The sequence below is a fragment of the Silene latifolia genome, chromosome Y (genome assembly GCF_048544455.1).
Source record: "Silene latifolia isolate original U9 population chromosome Y, ASM4854445v1, whole genome shotgun sequence".
In the NCBI taxonomy this organism is placed as follows: Eukaryota; Viridiplantae; Streptophyta; class Magnoliopsida; order Caryophyllales; family Caryophyllaceae; genus Silene; species Silene latifolia.
In genome coordinates this window covers 363214710-363236048 of record NC_133538.1, presented here as the reverse complement: position 1 = coordinate 363236048, position 21339 = coordinate 363214710, and the positions used below count along the sequence as shown (strand labels likewise).

Below are 21339 nucleotides of genomic sequence, written 5' to 3'. Positions count from 1 at the left end.
TCTCTCTAAAATTATTAGAGGGAGAAAGTCCTCCAAATATAAGAAAAATAATAAAAATGAGAAATGGGGCTTGAATGTTGCATTGTTCTTGCTTTCTTCCTCCCATTTCTTCTTCTCTATTCCCATAACTCCATTGTTTTGCATGGTTTATAAGAATAAAAAATGGGTTATGAATATCTTTCTTATCTTCATTTCTCATCTCATTTTATAGAACTTTTTTATTGTGTTTTTTTTTCCCAGAAATTTTCTTCTTTCTAACTTCTTGATTTTTATCCCATATAAGATCCGACTTTATTTGCTCTCCATTTTAGCCTAGGAGAGCTTATTTAGTTATTTATCTTAAGAATGAAGGTCTAAATCAAGAAGTCAAGAAGTTTCATAGAACATTCTCTGAGTTTATTTTCATGTTTTGATTATATCAAAACAATGAACTATGTTAATTTTTGTGTTTAGAGTATTTGCTTTGCTTTAATCTGTAACTATAAAAAGGGATTTATATAGTGATTTGAAGGTAAAGATGGATAGCATGAATGCATGATGAACAACTTTGGTGGTATTTGATTACTGGAAGTGTTTGAACTATTTTTTGCAAAATAGTTCACCTTGAGTTGATGCTCTTAGATCTGTTTTCTCTACTTTTGGAAATTAGTTTTTGTTTTTGTAATTTTTTTTCTTTTGGGGTTTTAAAGATTTCGACTTTCGTTTGAGAGTTTTGTTTTTTGCCCTTGTTATCTTGGTTCGATATTGGTAATATGAAAGCCGTTTGAAGTAAATGCAAATGACAGAGAAATATTTTGTGAAATTGTTTTCTGTGTTTCATTCACCGTAATTGCTTACAATATATACACAATAAGGAGCCTATAGTTTAGGAAAACCTAACAAAATTTCCTAAACTATCCTAAATATAAGCTAAACTAGGATATATACAATCATAATATTCGGTTTGTTATTATTTACTTTGACCGAATATTACGCTAACACCCCCCCTCAAGTTGGAGCATGGAGATTCGAAATGCCCAACTTGCCCAGCAGAAAAAGAAATTGTGATCGTCCAAGTGCCTTCGTAAGGATGTCGGCCAGCTGAGAGGTAGTGTTAATATAAGACGGCAAGATCGTTCCACGCAATATTTCATCACGCACAAAGTGACAATCGATTTCGATGTGCTTTGTACGTTTGTGAAAGACGGGATTATTAGCGATATGTAATGCCGCTTGGCTATCACATTCCAACGAAACGGCCTTGGGATGTTCTACTCCCAAGCTACGAAGCAAACCCTTCAACCATAAAATCTCACACGTAGCGGAAGCCATAGCACGATATTCCGCTTCAGCAGAAGACCGCGACACAGTAGCTTGCTTCTTTGTCTTCCACAAGATGGGTGAACCACCAACAAATACAAAATAGGCCGTGAGAGACCTACGGGTTAAAGAAAGTGCAAGTTGATGATTCTCTTCAATTGGCAGCGTAGATGGCTTCGCTCCAAGGATGCCGGTCTCGGATAATAAATCGAGTGTATATTTCCGTTGACAAAGAAAAATTCCAGTCAAGTTGCGTGCCACTTCAAGACCCAAAAAATATTTAAGTGTGCCCAAATCTTTCATCCGAAAACATTTATTGAGATAATGTTTAAAATCTGTGATAGCAGCATTATCATTCCCGGCAATTACCAAGTCGTCCACGTAGACTAAAATATTAATAACAATGCTATCCTTTCGATAAATAAATAATGAATGATCGGACGAACTATGAGAAAAGCCATAAGAACATAAGGCAGTGGCGAGTTTGGCATACCAGCACCTCGGAGACTGACGGAGCCCATAAAGAGACTTTTGAAGACGACAAACTTTTCCTTGCAATCCATGACTAAAACCAGGTGGGAGACGCATATAAACTTCTTCGGAAAGATCTCCATGAAGAAACGCATTTTGAACATCCATCTGATGTAGTTCCCAATTATTTATTGCAGCAAGAGCAAGAAAAGTTCGAACCGTTACCATTTTAACGGTGGGAGCGAAAGTTTCAACAAAATCAATTCCTTCCACTTGATGATTTCCAAATACCACGAGTCTCGCCTTATACCTCTCAATCGACCCATCAGACTTGCGCTTGATTTTATACACCCACATACATCCGATGGCCGATTTATTTGGAGGCAAATCCACAACTGACCAAGTTTTATTTGCTTTTAATGCATCAATTTCCTCTTCCATTGCCTTTTTCCACCGTGAATCACAAATGGCCTCTTTGAACGAAGATGGCTCGACATCACTAGTAATAGCTGCAAGGAAAGATTGATGGGCAGAAGAAAATATACTACAATTAACATAATTAGCAATGGGATACGGTGTACCTGAGACGGGATTAGATGTGGGTGATTGAGTGGAGGAAACCAAAGTCGTGTTAATGTGTTGATCGATCTTGTCCCAACGCACATAATCTTTATTGCGAGTATTATCAAATTTTATACGCTTACCACGACCCATCTCACTAGCCTCGGTATCCGTATTAGAATGGACAGTCTCGGTGTCAGGTGGAGTCTCAATAGCATCAACATTATCATTATTATCAATAGTAGAATTATTGTTACTAGTATCATTAATGTCAGAAACCACGACATCATTACTACTAGCTTCAATATGCAAATTATCTACATTACCAAGAGCTACTTCTTGCGCACTACCAGATGCAGACCCCCCCCCCCCCCTTGGCACCAGCAGGAACAGAGGACGTATGGAGCAGATCCTCCTCATCAATGAACAACTCCTCACTGTCAAAAGAAGCGGGTGGTGCAGACGCATAACCCGTATTAGCAGCAAAGGGAAAACAGTGCTCGATAAAGCGAACATCACGAGACTGAAAATAAACCCTCGTATCGAGATCATACAAATGCCAGCCCTTTTTCCCAAAAGGGTAACCCAAAAACACGCATCTTCGAGCTCGAGAATCAAATTTATCACGACAATTTAAATTCTTGCCATAGCATAAACACCCAAAAACTCGAAGTAAGCTCAAATCCGGTTCCTTTTGAAAAATCAATTCGAAAGGAGTTTTATTTTGCAAAACCCGAGTAGGTGTACGATTAATCAAAAACGCCGCTGTTAAGACACACTCACCCCAAAATTCAATAGGAAGGGAGCTTTGAAAACGTAAGGCACAAGCAACATTCAATATGTGTCTATGTTTTCGTTCTACCCTCGCATTTTGTTGTGGTGTTTTTACCATTGACGTTTCATGTATTATCCCATGTTCACGGAAGTAAGGAAACAAACCACGGAATTCCGTCCCGTTATCACTCCGCAAAATTTTCACATGCCTATTAAATTGTCGCTTAATTAACGCAAAAAATTCACGCAACATACGTGGCACTTCATCTTTGGTTTTGAACAAATAAACCCAAACTCCTCGGGAAAAGTCATCAACAATACTCAAAAAATAACGAGAATCGCATCCCCTATTAGGTTGATACGGTCCCCAAACATCGCAATGTATTAAATCAAATAAATGTTCAGCCTTATTATCACTCAACGGAAAAGAAAGACGAGTCTGTTTTGCATGGAAACAAACATCACACGGTGCTAAATGTAAATTACGAGAAGAAATAGCATGAAGATACTCCATTGCCCGCGTTGAAGGGTGTCCCATCCGTTGATGCCATAACTCAATCTCAGAATTTCCAGCCACGGCATTAACACGAGTTGGTTCCTCCATAGTCAGGTAATAGAGTCCTCCTGTGAGATCACCCACTTCAATCGTCGTCAAGGCATGGTCCTGTATCACACATTAGGAATTAGTAAACTGTATATATAACTTTTGGGTCGCCAAAAGTTGCGAGACGGATGGCAAATTATATTGAAATGATGGCACGTATAAGACATTATGGATAGAAAGCTTATTATCAATCCTAACAACCCCTGCTTTGTGAGCACTCAATTGAGTACCATTAGGTAAGCCGACATTAATAGGTTTAATGGAATGCATAGACTCAAATAAAAAATCACTGCCACAGACGTGTGTCGACGCGCCGGTATCAATTATCCATGAGTGAGCATTCTTACCATTGAGTCGAATCATATTAGTAATGACTTCAGGCTCACCGAGAATCGCATTGACCTTTGGACTATCATTGGCGGCAGAACAATCTCGACTGGCGGATCGACGCGGCTCACGATCATTAGGATAACCATGCTTCTCCCAACACCTACTCTCCGTGTGCCCCTCCTTCGTGCAATATGTGCACTTAAACCGAGACTTGCCTTTAGCTTGCTTCTTTCCACCATCACGCACAGCCATTGCCATAGGAGTTGTAGCATCTTCACGAACCTGGGTTAAAGTACGCACTTCTTCTTCTTGAACGAGTTGGGAGTACACCAACTGAATCGGAGGAAAAGGCTTGGTACCCAGCAATTGAGACCGGACAGTAGCATAAAAGGGTTCGAGACCCATGAGAAATCCTCGAACCTGATCCGCCTCACGTCGTTGTCGTAAAACCACGTTCAGATCGCAGCGATAACCAGAACATTTACAGGAAGGCAGCGCATCAAAGTCGTTGATATCATCCCATAACTTCTTCATACGCCCATAGTAATCCATAATCGTCTCTCCGGGTTTCTGTTTGCACTCAGATAAATCATTTTGAATCTGATATATTTTTATTTCGTTTCCTACTGTGAATCGGAGACGAATATCCTCCCACAACTCGAAGGCCGTTTCACGATAGGAAATAGAAGATCGAACACGTGAATCGATAGTATTAAAAATCCACGCGACGATCAAATAATTGATAGCCGTCCAATCCTCCACATCTTTCGGATCAGACGGTTTCTCCTTGAGGGTACCATCAATGAACCCCAACTTTCGTTTTGCTCCCAATGCAACTCGAAATCCCTTAGCCCACTCTTCATAATTCGGTCCAAGGAGCACAACATGGGTGATTTTGGCTCCTGTACCATCGTGCAAAGAGACGGCGTACACAGGATTCGGAGTGTGAGAGGTCTCACCAGTCTTCTTGTCGTCAACCATGGTGATCAGACAAGAAAAGAAAACACTTTGATTGAAAGAAAAAAAAATATATCGCAAGATCGGAACTTGCTCACGATACCATGAAGTAAATGCAAATGACAGAGAAATATTTTGTGAAATTGTTTTCTGTGTTTCATTCACCGTAATTGCTTGCAATATATACACAATAAGGAGCCTATAGTTTAGGAAAACCTAACAAAATTTCCTAAACAATATATCCTAAATATAAGCTAAACTAGGATATATACAATCATAATATTCGGTTTGTTATTATTTACTTTGACCGAATATTACGCTAACACCGTTGTCTTTCTTTTACCGCTTTCATCCGCAAGGATGTTATGGGTTAATTTCGATTAACCTAGTTTCCTTACCTTATTAAAAAAAAAAAAAAAAAAAAAAGACGAAGGTAGTTTATGAGATTTGGGCATGGTAGCAGTATTTGGTTTAAAGACTAATTGAAGTGGCAGATTGATGATGTCGGCTTATGCAATGATTATTTAGTGAGACCAATTCTATTAAGACTTCAGGAGAGGAAAAATATGTGTACAGAGTCACATTGGTGCTTCTTTTAGGTGTATTGTTGGTGATAGAATCAACTAATAGAAAATTATGTGTTAAAGAATATTATATTAGCTGACCTGTTTAGAGTATGGTTAATATTGAGAGCTATGGTATTGAATTCTTGATATCGTATTTAATTTGTCGTTTTTTGACCTCGACTCGTGGGTGAGTAGCTTAGAGTCTAACTCTAAGTGTTGAGCATGGTTTATTATTGGACCTTTTGACGATATTGATATTGAAATTGAGATTGGTTACTAGTATTGAGTTATGGGGCCGTTGTACCATTTTGTGTTTTACGGTCCAGTGTGACCGTGGTTATAACACCCGCGAAATTCGCGTTTTGACATTTATAATTTAATTAGTTATTGTATTATTCTATTTATATTTTAAACCCATTTTTATGAAAATGTTTCTTTATAATAATAATAATAATAATAATAATAATAATAATAATAATAATAATAATAATAATCGTCTTACGTGTGTAGTACGCTTTGAGACGTGTTTTTAGTGAAAATCGACTCAACTAGTGTTGTTGGGTCTAGTATCCCTTATGGGCCTTTTCTCCTTCTCTTTTCTCTTCATAAAAACCCACCACAAAACCCTAACAACTTCATCTTCCTCTTTTTTCTGAAATTTTCCACCAACTAACATCATTGTTACCCAAATCCTCATCAAACCTAGATTCACCATAACTCCCTGAATTCTTTATCAATTAGAACCATTTTTGCACCATTCTCTCCCTCTCCTCACCCTCGTTATTTCTATGTAAGAAAGACACCATCTTTCTTTAGATTTATACAAATCCGTCTTTCTAGGGTTAGAGCTTTTCACTCTTTTACTTAGGGTTTTTGTTGGGGAACAGGCTTGGAGGACTCAGGCATGGCTATTTGACGATTTGGAGTGCTAAAAGGTAACGGTGATAGGTTACTCGATATTATGTCAAATTTATGTGCTTTATTGTTGTAGTTTACTCTTATGTTTGCTAAAGATCGAATCTTTACATGTTTTACATGTTCATTGTTGAATGAGTTGCTGTGTGAAACCATCTTATGGTTGTTTGATAAATTTCTAGTCTTTTGGTTACATGAGTGTTTACATGGATGAATTGGGTTGTTACATGGATGAATTAGTGAGTAAACCATCTTGTTCATGCTTAATATCTGTGTATAATTATGTCATGAAATTGTTAGTTTGTAAACTATTGATTTGAGAACAATTGGGTAAAGTTGGTTGCTTGGATATGTAAACTATTGAATTTTCGTCTTAAGTATACATATGAAATTCTTTGTTAACTACTTGTTCTTATTCAATTGTGATTGTAATGGTAAGATAAGATTGATTTGGGGATAAAGATGTAGCATGTATGTGTTGTGGGAAGCACCCCATTGCCGCAGGATGCGACCACCACTGCAGGCTGCGATTTCAGCCTGACCAACTTTCGTATAATAGCCATAACTGCTTCGTTTATTATGCATTTTGGGCATATGACCTACCGCTAGAACCGTAAGAGGATAAGATATCACCTCTAATTTGTTTCACGTCATTATCATATTTAGAACTTGAGTTATGATTGTTTGAAGTTGACCCTTGTTGTAGTCGAGTTCTAAACTTGTCATTTGGGATTGGGGTTTAGATTCCTTGTTGGCTATGCTTCTTATCCTTGTAACTAATGCTTATGTGTGGTGTATTAGCACTTGTTTAACTTAATAACACCTTGACTAAGACTCATTTACATGTTTAATGATGGTTCTTGGATGTTTCACCCATATATGTCATGTTTGCCTTGAATGGCCAATGGATTCATCTTTGGTTAGTTAGTTACCCCTTTTCGTGCTTTACCTTATTGATATAACTATAAACCTTTGTTATAAAAGTTGTGTATGACATGTTAACAATTATTTATTTATGTCTTGCCTCGTGTTACTTAACTCATTTGTCATCTTTTGTTTATACTATGTTTAAGTAACATGTAAATATGAGGTATACTGTATTTATCTTAGAAAAGTATGAAATGGTATTATATACTTCACATTTGAGTTCTTACTTGCTCATTGTCAGTTCTTTACCAAGTTTCAAGTCTGAACTATCTATCTTGAGTGTCTACTTGTGTTGAGTCGTTTTCTTATGGAAATGTCATTATGCCTCACATTCTTGCTTGACTTGTTTACGCCTCTCTCGTGTTGTTCTGCCGAGTTTGGTTTGCTCATACCCTTATCCGCCCCTTTCGTGTTGTTCTGCCGAATTCGAGGTACTCGTCTTCCTTTCTGTTTCTTGAGTCTTGGATGCGAAATGTTATATCACATGCCGAATCGGGAACGTTCATCCTGAGAGTCTAATACCAAATCTAGGCCGAGACTGTATTATAATCGTCGTCCGGTCGTATTAAGAAATATTCATCTTGAGGACTTGGTATTGGGCGTAGGCTAGGACCGTATATATTATCGTCATCCTACCAGGAGGATAATGGTTTCTTATGGTTTGCTCTTACTCTTTTCGCCTCTTTCGTGTCGTTCTGCCGAATTCGGGGTACTCGATTTTCGTTCTATCGCTAAAGTCTTGGATGCAAAACTGTGGACATGGGCCACCTCCACGCCAAGCCAATCTATGGACATGCAACAATCGGAAATCCACGCTCGGTAGGGTAGAATTGCATTCAACCGGATCACTTTAGATCGGTCAGTTTCATCTCGGTGAAGGTGTCGAAACAATGCAGAGATGTTCGAAATTGCCACCAAGCAATTATGGGATGCCTAACAACCGTTCGAATCCGCTTTGTACCTAGGTCAAATGAAGCAAAAAGTGGTGCTTAACATAGGTACTAAAGATAAGGAATCATCCCTCTTTAGCATCCTATCGCTAGAATGACTCTCGTTCGCCCTGGATAAGGTCGTCCACTATCCAAAGTTTCTGAATAAGAGGCGAGGGTACGTACTGGAAAACTCTTTAATCGAACACCCAATCCTGCCCGCGGTAGCGGCCTCTACTGATCGATCTTGGTTTGCTAAGTGCAAAAGTTGATAAAACGGGTTAAATGCATGAATGCGCAGCCACAAGTTTAAACATAACATTTGAGATTTACTATGTCAGTTGTTTATCCAAATATCAAGTAATTGATGTCGAGTTGGATTTAATGTTGATATGCATGCAAGAAGGAAATTAAACATCCATTTACCAAGTTAGGTTTATGGTGCTTAACATGATCCATTTGTCTTAAAAAAGTGTTTTAGAGTGCAACGTATAAAATGCAAACTCATCAATCTGATCGGTCCTGTATTCGGGTTAACTAAAGTCGGGATCGTCCTCGACGAGTGCTAGAAATGGGACATGAGCAGTGCCAGGCAGCGATTGAGGCGCGAGCTTGTTGGCGATGTAAGGGTGTCTGCCCAAGTTTGAAAACAGGAGTTCAGGGAGCCTGTTTAGGCGCGAGCTCGGTGACGACCCAAGTGGAGGTCTCCTGGTTATTGAAAACGTTTGTGAAATCGTTTGTAAATGGGTATTAAAACCCGTTTTTGTTGAAAAGGTCGTTAAGACCGTTTTGTGCTAATATGAAGAGGGGGACTCAGAATAATTATCATTGTCTTGATAATATTCGATGTCGGGTTCAGTTTTGCAAGCTTGACATGAATAGTTTTAAAAAAGGTGTAAAAATATTTGATACGAACTAATTATATTAAGTCCATTGCTTTGTAATTAGTCGAAGTTTATCATCGTACTCGGGTTAAACCGACATGGTATGTAGAACCAAGGATTATTATCCATGGTTGACTAATATGTTTTTTTGCAAATGTAAACAAATGAATAAGAGGGCTTTAAAATACCCTTTAAAAATGTAATTAACCAAATATTATCACCGAATCACGGACTAAACTATCATGGTATATGGAACAAAGGGTGAATATAATGCATGGTTAAAAATGCTCATCATAAAAATGATTTGAAATATTTGAAATGATAAAAACCGATTGCAAATAAGAAGTGAAATAGAGGAAAGACGAACTTAAACACATTTGAGTTCTGGCCTGGGGATCCCATAAGAGGCGCGAGGTACCTAGTTGTGACTAGGAGCTTTTGACTCAGGTCAAAACTCAGTTTTGGCTCGATCAATCCGTATTTAGGATCATGTTATGCATGTTTTTTCATGTTAAAGTCATAAAAACATATGAAAAGAATATGAAAGAAGAGGATTAATTACACCCTTATACTTACATGCTAGGTTGCTTGACGAGAAATCGACAAAGTGTAAAAACTCGTGAGTCGGAAAACTCGATTTAAAACCGTTTTTGTGAAATATGGAGTGTTGCTTTGATATAGTAATGGTGTAGTTGGTCAAAGTGGTAAGCCAAGTGATTTAATGCATGATGACGATACCAAACAATGTGTAAGACTTGTATTTTTAATCGGTAGGTCGAAAATACGTGTCGGTTGTTGACTCGAGAAGTCTAGGTCTAGAATTTTAAGGGAGAAAAGAAGGGACGGACTCTGGCGTACCTTCAAATGGTGGCATTTGAGGGGTATTTATAGAAGATTTGTGTGGTGGTGGGCGTTTTGGGCGACGTGGCTATAAAAGCTGCTTGAAAAGGCGCGAGCATGTCCGCGGGTCTTCGAGTTGTCTTGTCACTATCACGCAATTGAATTTGTGGTTTGTTCTATCCTAGGTTTTGTAGAATATTATTATTGTACTTCACCATTAAGTATACTGAGTATACTTAGCATGGAAGCATTGTGAGGTTTTTTTTTTTTTTTTTTTGTGTTTGACTCGGCTTGACTCGTTGTTGGAGTCGGGATTTGAATTTTTAGTCGATTTTTGGTCCAGTGTTGGTTTTGACTCTAGTTAGTGTCATTGCGACCTTGTCGTCGTGCATAAACACTCAAGGTATTTTTGAAATGTTTTGAAAATGTTTTCAATTTCAAAATCATTTTTTGAGTTTTCCGAAGCGTAGTTATATAAACTATTGATCAAACGTGGCGATTCCTAAGCATGTTGTAGTTCGATAATCATCGGGTATTTTTTGGGGATTTGACAGATACTGGGTATCTACAGAGCCTCTATTTTGATTGAGGCTTGGACAGGGCGAAAGTCAAAGTACTGTTAGAAATCTATATCTCATAATACTCGACATATTCTTATATGTTCCATTTAATTTAGTCATAAAATTAATTAGATCTTATGCATGCAAACATAAGTAAATATAGTGAAGAAATCATCATTCTTACATTGGAAATTTCGGATTATTGGGCACAAGTGAGTTCTCCTACTCACTTGTTCTTGAGCTCTCCTAATATGGATGAACAAAGGATTAAAGTATAGAATCCCTCCCAAGGAATAATACCCAAGATAACCTCTTAATAAAATTAATATTATTGATACTAGAACAATATTAATTTTGAATAAAATTGATCCAAAAATATTGTTTTTGGTCTCTTAATTTTCGGTTTAAGAGAAGGGAGAAGAAGAAGTAATTTATCTCTCTAAAACTCTATATTTTAGATGATGCTTGAATGAATAATACACTAAGATGCATATAGTGTATATTAGACAAATTATAGAGAAAAACCCTTGGCTTTTCTCTATGACAAAACGGGGTAGGGTGGGGTGGTGTTAGCCAATGCATGATCAAGTTGCTCTTCACAAAAACAGCTAGGTTTTCATGGCTAGCAATTAAGTAAATGATTATGTTTTCCACTTAAAATTAATCAACACAATATTTAGCCTAATACACCCCTTATTTCGGTCCATTTAAGATAAAATGGATTCAATTTTATCTTTGTCAATTTGTCACATGTCACAAGTCATGTAAAATTGTTATGCATTTTTAACATATTAAAAATCAACGCATTAATAAAAATACGCCATGTACAAAATCGACTTTAGTAATTCATAATTACTTGTACCAAAATAACTTACCAATTATAAATCACAACATCTTGTATTTATAATGAATTATTCATTCTAATGCAATTGTTTCCTTAAACAATAATTTCATCTAAGTAATAAAACAATTCGATCACTTAGACCGTATCTCATTTAATCAAATTATAATGAGATACGTAAATATTACTTCCAAAATTGTCCGTCAATTTTAAGTAATTTAATTAACCCGTATCGTCATACGATCAATTAAATAATCAATTAAGAGTGTTACCCTTTAGGTATGACCTAAGGGGATCAACTGATCACCACCGTCGCACGACAGTAATGTAAAACTCTAGTTAGCCAATCATTACCGATATGTGTGGACTAGTTGACAGTAAAATATTAATTCCCACATGTATTCTTAAAATGAGATTTAAACATGTGATCATCATGATCGACAGTTGTGATCGCATTATTGTCGGAGGACACATATTCTAACAATCTCCCACTTGTCCTCGATAAGTGTGCGTCACCAATTCTCTTGTCCTATTACTATCTCCCACTCAATGCAAGGTGTCTTTCAGGTCGTACTTGCAAGTGATCATATCGAGAGTGGTTTCCTCGATCTGGAGAATAACTGATTGACCGGAATTATCCACCATGGATATCTTCCGAGCGTGGCCACGCATTTCCAGTTCATTACTCCTCGAGTGGCCCTGAGATATTTTTATAACCCTGACTAGGGGTGGACAATTCCTATCGCACTTATTCCCTTCGACTAGCCACAACCATCATAACCCAAAATATGCCCATTTGACCCCATTTACAAAGGTCGTAGTAACACAAATCAAAGTTAATCTGAAACTGTGCCATCTTTGGCGAACAGTCTTTAGTCAAAAGAATAGACTCATTAGAATACTATAGTAGCTCTCGCCATGACCAGGCTATATAAATTTGCCAGAACTCTATAAGCGGTCAAAAGGCCCGACAAGGTGTTCCCAACAGTCTGCCTATGTGATCGACTAGTCATCTCACATGATTTCATGGCACTTGAACTTGCCATCAATCGCATCACACTCTAGTCACTTTGAGACGTCACCTCATGCAAGTAACTATGGGCGAATACAATGCTAATCTGTGTTCACTTTAACGGGGTTCAATTGTCTCTACAACCCGTTTGGATGTAACAAAGTATAAGGTGAGTTAAAAATAACTCAAACGACAAACGTCAACATCACATTCGGGTAGTCAATACCATATTACAACCTTGTGATGTATATCGAAAGTGTGTAAACACTAGTTGATTGCAATAGAAGTTTAACATACCAAGTGTCCATGTGTTCAAACTTCTTATATTGCATTTTGCTTTATATTCATGTTATCTTTCATAGCATGAACCTTACCAAGTACACATATAGGTTCCTAACCTAGGTTTGGGTTCTTTATCTTGAAAGAACTTTCTTGTTGTTTATCACATAACCAACGAATTGTGGTGGATGATATAACTTGCACTGGTCAAGTGTTCTACCAACTCACAATGCACTAGGTATACGTTTTGTAGAGTCTTGCAACAATTGTCAAGATGATTAGCCTAGCACTTCTCATAAGTCATGGCATATTAGAAAATATCAGTTTTGAGTAACTTCTTACTTCAACTAAGTATTTTTAAAAGCTTCTTATTTCTCCTTTTAGCTTTAATAGCTTAGGATTTTCATAAATCCTTACGTGTGATCGAACTTCAAAACGTGCAACCTCTTGGCACATAACAGAGTGTTCTGTCCATCACTGGAATCGCTCATTAGTTCTCCTCGAGAATTCATGACGATTCTTCTATGGCTTGCCAATAATTCATCATGCTCTTATGCATATGATTCATTATTGGACATGTGAATGATTATTCTAATCGCGGAAACATTAGTAACTAATAATCATGTGATCAACCATTCTTAGGTTTAATGAACGACCATGACTGCTAATGGCAATTCCATTTTCATTAACATGAATAACCTACGTTTCTCGTTGATTCGATGAATATATCTCAATACCTATCCAACATCTCATGATGTGATTGGATTCATCATAGTCCATTTTCATCTAGAATTGAAAACTCAAATACTTCTTTGTGAAAGATAGTATTAGCTCGTCATTCTCAATGAGTAATGAGTTATAAATTTTTACAAGATGATTGCTCCCACTAAATTCCATGTCTTCACATGATAATTTCCAACTCCCACTTAATTCCACATGTTTCGCAATTGACTACTCAATCGAAATATTTCAAGAATTGAAATATATTTTGCTTTGCCAAGTTATTAAGATAAAACCATATATGTTCTCAGCATATCCTTTCAAAATACCTATTTTGAAAAGGTTTCAATCTTAAACTTATGGAAAGAGATTTTAATCTCTAACTCATTCATTTTATAATGATGCGTAGCAATATCATTATTTAAATGTGAATTTCATTTAATATACGTCCTTCTCAAAATACCCTTTTCTGGAAGGAGGTTTAACCATTTCATTTTCATAATGAGGTTAAGTAATGACACTAGCGTGGTTAACAATTAATTTAGCTTTTGTAGATATCGGCATATCTTTCTTTGCAACTTTTAGTCATAAATCACATTTATTTTTGAGGATGCAACTTTGTTTCATTTAGGCTCTTAAGTAAATATCAATATTGAAACTATTTGTCAAAAGTCGCTCATAAACTAGCCAAATCTCTTGTTAAGACTTTACATTAGTCATTCTTCTTCCAAAATTTTCTTTTGGTCTCCTCGTGTAGTTATCTTGAGAACATATTCTTTTGATTGCTTCACTTGGTCTCTTTTGTCATGTAAATTTCATCTATTCGAGACCATATATCTCATCTATTCGTGTACACTATCTATATAGGTATACAAATCATTCTTTCTTGCGTAGATCTCATATACACAAGTACACAAATTTGCTTTGTGTTCTTTGTGTCTTCATTTTTCTCCCACTCTATCTTTAGAATAAATACACTAGAGATTCAAAGATAGCTTATGAGACACAAATAATGATTTTTTGAAGTATAAGGAGGACTATCTCAAAGGTTGACTAATAGTTTTAAATTTGATAAGTGTACTTGGTGATTGGCATCCCTTTAAGAGAGTTCATCAACTCAATGTAATACTACGGATTTCTTAGGCTTGTACTCGACCTAGTAGAGCCTACTCGGCCGAGTAGTGTAGGTTGTGTAGTCTGTTTGGCTACTGCCGAGGAATACCCGACCGAGTATGATGAATACTCGACCGAGTAGAGGATACTCGGCCGAGTATACTCTATACTCGGTCGAGTATCCGGTCTGGCGAATAATATTTCAGCGGTTTGATTCGGGACTAATTAGGGATTATATATTCGATAATCAGTTTCTAAAACAACATTTGCAAACCTAATCAAACCTACGACACTCTAATCACTCCCAAATCTCTCCTCTGTGTGTGTGGACATCGTAGTTATCGCATTCAATCTTTCATTCTTTCGCCGGTAAGTCTTTATCCCTATGTTGTTGATGATTAATTCTAGGGTTGTCTTTATTCATGAATTGGGGGAAATGGGGTTTTGCAGTTAGTGATTGGAATTATATGATTGTTGTTGTAGGTGACGATGTGGTAATTGTTATGCATTTGTATGGTTGATTGCAGCGTAAGCGGATTGCGAAAAGGTAGGGTTTTCCTACTCAAGATCTTGTTAATTGATTGAGATTGCATATGTTTTATAATTGTTGTTATCTGCTGATCATCGGAGGATGGGTGTTGTGGAGATGGTGCTGATGTGGTTGTGTTGTGACGGTTGTGGTGTTGTGACAGTTGTGATGTTGTGTGTGTGTGATTGTGGTGGAGTCACTTGCGGGAGTGGCTTCACACCCTAGTTTGCCCTCTGTGGAACCCGTCACGAGAGGGGATGTGCACATTAAGGGACAGGGATTGTTAGTCGCTCGTTGATGAGCTGGACTAGGTGGGGATGGGTTGCGGTCACCCACTGGTGGCGAGGATTACCTGTTGCGATGGGTAATCTGGCAGGGCTACACACTTCGGTGTGTAGTCGGTTACTGTGTGAGATTGGGAGACCGGGGATGGAGGATAATCAGCTGGTTGTATTGTTTGTTGTCTTATATTGATTGAATAGTACTGACCCCGTGTTGTTGTTTGTAAAACCTGCGGTGATCCATTCGGGGATGGTGAGCAGATTGTGACAGGTAATGCAGATGTTAGTTATGGGACCGTCATGGGGAGTCATCACGTCAAGTCTAGCTTACGCTTTTATGAGTTTAGATGTCTTAGATTTCAATTGTTTTGAGACCTTGTACTTTTATTTTGAGTTGGTCTGAGATAATGTAATCGCTAACTCTTTAAACTTTAATAGATGTGTTTGTGGATTGTTACTTTTGATATATACTTACCTCGGGCAACCGAGATGGTAACAGCCTTTCATGCTAGGGTAGTCCTTGGTAAGGTACCTTGGTATGAGGGGGTGTTACACTCAATCATCATTTTATAATTGATCATACACAAGCCTTAAGCTTGTGGACATATAATGAATCCCATCATTATAGTTGTCTATTAGATCACTTTAAGTGGATGATCATATGTTTCTATGTGCAAGCATATATAGACGAATTTTTAGAACAAGAAAAATACGATAAAACGGGTGACTTGGGTTGCAAACCAAGCCACCATAATCCAAAATACAACAATTGTTTAGAAAGGATCAAACATTTCCATGTCGAACACGGAAATCAAAAGGTTCTAGAAATCCTAAACATAAATTAAAATAAGAAAATAAAAAGGCAAGCTGCATGGAAGCTACTCCTAGCTCCTTGATGGTTTCTTAATGTTGCTTTTCTTTTCCTTTGTCTTTGCTTGGTGGAGGCCCTATTTACAATAAAAAGGGAGATACATTATCACAACTTTGTTTCACAATACCATAGTTGAATTAGAAACATAAAAGAAAGGATAGTCATTTACCTACTGGAGTGATCTTTCCAGCTTTGATGTCACCAAGATACTTGGAACAATTCCTCTTCCAATGTCCAACACCATTACAATAATGACATTTGTCAAGAGGACCCTTCTTGGTCTTGGAAGTGCTACCTTCAAAAGTCTTAGCCTTGGTGAAAGTGGGAGCTTGCTTCTTACCCTTCTTCCCATTCTTTTTGAACTTCCCCTTGCTCTTGGTGCTTATGTTAAGCACATCCTTAGGTGAGTTAACATTTAACCCCATGTCTCTTTCGGCTTGCACAAGTAACTTGTGCAACTCTTCAAGAGACACGTCCTTGTCTTGCATGTTAAAATTCACCTGGAATTGAACATATGCCTTGACTTTGGATAAGGAGTGTAGAATCCTATCTACAATGAGCTCTTTGGGGATTTCAACCTTTTGAATCTTCAAAGTCTCGACTAGCTCCATCAATTTGAGCACGTGAGGGCTAACCTTTTGGCCCTCCTTAAAGTCGAGATCAAAGAATGCCGCGGCCGCCTCATATTGGACGATACTCGGAGTTTGTGAAAACATTGTCACAAGCTTGGAATAGATTTCATTAGCGGTGCCCATTTTAAAGGCTCTCCTTTGGAGATCCGCCTCCATCGCAAAAATCAACACATTTTTCATTGCGGGCGACTCCTTGTGGTAAGCCTCATATGCTTCCCTAGTAGCGACACTCGACCTAGCATTAGGTTCGGGTGGAGAGGCCTCGGTGAGGTAACGAAGCTTGTCGTCACCTTGGGCGGCTAATTTGAGTTGGGCATCCCAATCAGAGAAATTTGACCCATTCTTTTCAAGTTTACAACGATCCATGAAGGATCGGAGCCATGAAGTATTAGTGAGAGGTGTGGCATTGGTGTTTGGAGTGGCCATTTGTTATGAGAAATAGATGCGATCTACAAAACGAAATTGAAGGAATAAAACATATGCCGTTTTCTAAATAATAATACTCGTAAAAATTAATTTAAACAAGTTTTATTGCATTTATCTAGTGACCTCTACCCAACTTGATAAATGATTCCAAGATCCAAATTCATATTAACTTGGGCACGGTGTGGCCGATTCATCCCTTATCAATATAACTCGGTGGATTAACGCTTTAGTCGATTCTACTTTTAGAACTCTTGGTCGATAAAAAATTACATGAACATTTATCTTTAGCCCAAAACACATCCGACAAGGGCACGGTGTAGCCGATTCATCCCTTATCAATACTTTTGTTGAGTTCAACCCAAATTTCGAATAAATGTGTCCATGATCCAAATCCACATTAACTTGGGCACGGTGTAGCCGATTCATCCCTTATCAACATGAATTCGGTGGATAGACATTTATCACCCACCTCCCCTACGTAACAAGGCTTGTACCCCGGTGTGTCCGAGTGCACTTCCTCACGAAATAGGTTTTCATGGTTTCTACTTTTTGGTAAGGCTATGTCTCAATTGATTATTTTAGCGAGAGGTCATGTCAATTTATTATGTATCACGTTTTAAGTGAACTAAAGCGGTGAACTACGATAATTATAATTGACACGGTCGATAAACTCGATTAAAAGATGATGCATGTTTTAGTTATGGCGATTTAGCGATGCATGCGACATATAAATAAAATGCAAAGAATAAATTAAATCCTAGTATGACCTTCCTAAAATAGTAAATCTAATAAACTATTACAAATTCGGAAACCAACTCCATTGGTCCCTTGAACTTCGGTTTTGGCACGCATCTCGAGGTAACACCGTCTTTAATGGATGGCCTTCTTGAGTGGCACCGTCTTCAAGGAACTCCGGAATAAATAAATTACATAACAAATTACATAATTTCCTATTATACATTTGTAATTAAAATAAAATAAATCTACTAAATTACAAAACGGTGATACGAGATCACAGTAAATTACAACCGAATCGATATTCCCATACATTTCGGATAATACCAATTAAAAACTAAGGCCATACTAAGTAAAATTACATAATTTAAAAATTACATAAAATAAAATTATGACAATCATAAATAAAATGCAGCATTATATTATGTATGAACATGCCCAATTTTATGCTAAATCGCCTTTAAGGAGCCAATATCGTATATTAATCGGTTTTTACGGATTTGCGTGATTCAACCTTTTAAAATCACAATAAATTACATAAAATCATATTTATGTATTAGTTAATTACCCTAACCATCTTAGAACTCAAAATTAGTCTCCACTAATATTTGACAATAATTAACTTATATTTCTTAATATTGTTCATAAAAGGACTTAAAATTACAATAAAAGCCATAAACTTCAAATAAATCATAAAAATTTGAAATAAATTCAAAATTTGAAATTTAAACTCATGAACATTCTGGAAAAATACCATGACACTCATAATGTTCAAAAACTTAGGTTAAAATTTTCGAAATTCATCGAGGAAAAACAATGTTGCGGTTTATCGGATTTAACAAATAACAACCATAAAAATATGAGAAAAATTATATTTATTAACTTTTCACTTTTAGATCTGAAATATATGATAAAATGAAACATGTGACGTTTTTTCCTTAGCCATGAAGTATGTTTTCGCAATTTATACTAATTAAAGTCACTATTTATGTTATTTTTATCAAAAATTCATAAATCATGCATAAAGACTTCATTATAGCCTATTATTTTACACACATCTTGTAAAATTGCATGTGATAGCATACTAAATTTCTATCACCAGATTCGAAATATTTCTCATATTAACCTATTTTGTCATTTAAATTCGATTTTATCATGAAAAATCCATATTTCTAGCATAAGAACTCATAAAATTATGAAAATTTACAGGTCATCTAAATATAATATATGTGAAAACATATCCAAAAATCACTGGAAAAAACGAAGTTTAGCTAATTTTAGTCCGAAAATGACATTTTTATCATAAAATCACATTTTAATGTCATTATTATATAAAATGAACAATAAAAATCCATAAATTAACCAAAATATCCTAAATACATTTTAGGACCAGAAACTTTAACATGCATAATTGATTTCGTGATATATCATAATAAACACAAATTTATAAGTTTTATATGTTAATCGTATAACTCGAAAAAACTATAACTGTTGCATGCAAACAACCTAAGGCGCTCTGATACCGCTTGTTAGAAATCTATATCTCATAATACTCGACATATTCTTATATGTTCCATTTAATTTAGTCATAAAATTAATTAGATCTTTTGCATGCAAACATAAGTAAATATAGTGAAGAAATCATCATTCTTACATTGGAAAATTCGAATTATTGGGCACAAGTGAGTTCTCCTACTCACTTGTTCTTGAGCTCTCCTAATATGGATGAACAAAGGATTCAAGTATAGAATCCCTCCCAAGGAATAATACCCAAGATAACCTCTTAATAAAATTAATATAATTGATACTAGAACAATATTAATTTTGAATAAAATTGACCCAAAAATATTGTTTTTGGTCTCTTAATTTTCGGTTTAAGAGAAGGGAGAAGAAGAAGTAATTTATCTCTCTAAAATTCTATATTTTATATGATGTTTGAATGAAGAATACACTAAGATGCATATAGTGTATATTAGACAAATTATAGAGAAAAACCCTTGGTTTTTCTCTATGACAAACCCGGGTAGGGTGGGGTGGTGTTGGCCAATGCATGATCAAGTTGCTCTTCACAAAAACAACTAGGTTTTCATGGCTAGCAATTAGGTAAATGATTATGTTTTCCACTTAAAATTAATCAACACAATATTTAGCCTAAACACCCCTTATTTCGGTCCATTTAAGATAAAATGGATTCCATTTTATCTTTGTCAATTTGTCACATGTCACAAGTCATGTAAAATTGTTATGCATTTTTAACATATTAAAAATCAACGCATTAATAAAAATACGTCATGTACAAAACCGACTTTAGTAATTCATAATTACTTGTACCAAAATAACTTACCAATTATAAATCACAACATCTTGTATTTATAATGAATTATTCATTCTAATGCAATTGTTTCTTTAAACAATAATTTCATCTAAGTAATAAAACAATTCGATCACTTAGACCGTATCTCATTTAATCAAATTATAATGAGACACGTAAATATTACTTCCAAAATTGTCCGTCAATTTTAAGTAATTTAATTAACCCGTATCTTCATACGATCAATTAAATAATCAATTAAGAGTGTTACCCTTTAGGTATGACCTAAGGGGATCAACTGATCACCACCGTCGCACGACATTAATGTCAAACTCTAGTCAGCCAATCATTACCGATTTGTGTGGACCAGTTGACAGTAAAATATTACTTCCCACATGTATTCTTAAAATGAGATTTAAACATGTGATCATCATGATCGACAGTTGTGATCGCATTATTGTCGGAGGACACATATTCCAACAATCTCCCACTTGTCCTCGACAAGTGTGCGTCACCAATTCTCTTGTCCTATTACTATCTCCCACTCAATGCAAGGTGTCTTTTAGGTCGTACTTGCAAGTGATCATATCGAGAGTGGTTTCCTCGATCTGGAGAATAACTGATTGACCGGAATTATCTACCATGGATATCTTCCGAGCGTGGCCACGCATTTCCAGTTCATTACTCCTCGAGTGGCCTGAGATATTTTTATAACCCTGACTAGGGGTGGACAATTCCTATCGCACTTATTCCCTTCGACTAGCCACATCCATCATAACCCAAAATATGCCCATTTGACCTCATTTACGAAGGTCGTAGTAACACAAATCAAAGTTAATCTGAAACTGTGCCATCTTAGGCGAACAGTCTTTAGTCAAAAGAATCGACTCATTAGAATACTATAGTAGCTCTCGCCACGACCAGGCTATATAAATTTGCCAGAACGCTATAAGCGGTCATAAGGCCCGACAA

At 36.5% G+C, this 21339-nt stretch overlaps 1 protein-coding gene across 1 annotated transcript; it reads right to left on the bottom strand.

The window, feature by feature from the left end:
- Nucleotides 1-987: 987 nt before the first annotated feature.
- On the bottom strand, nt 988-5020 carry LOC141631744 (uncharacterized). Its single transcript, XM_074444372.1, has 4 exons — nt 3875-5020; nt 3566-3769; nt 2713-2854; nt 988-2630 (listed from the first exon to the last, which is right to left on the bottom strand). The coding sequence occupies exons 1-4, from the start codon at nt 5018-5020 to the stop codon at nt 988-990; spliced, it is 3135 nt and encodes a 1044-aa protein (XP_074300473.1).
- Nucleotides 5021-21339: the final 16319 nt, after the last annotated feature.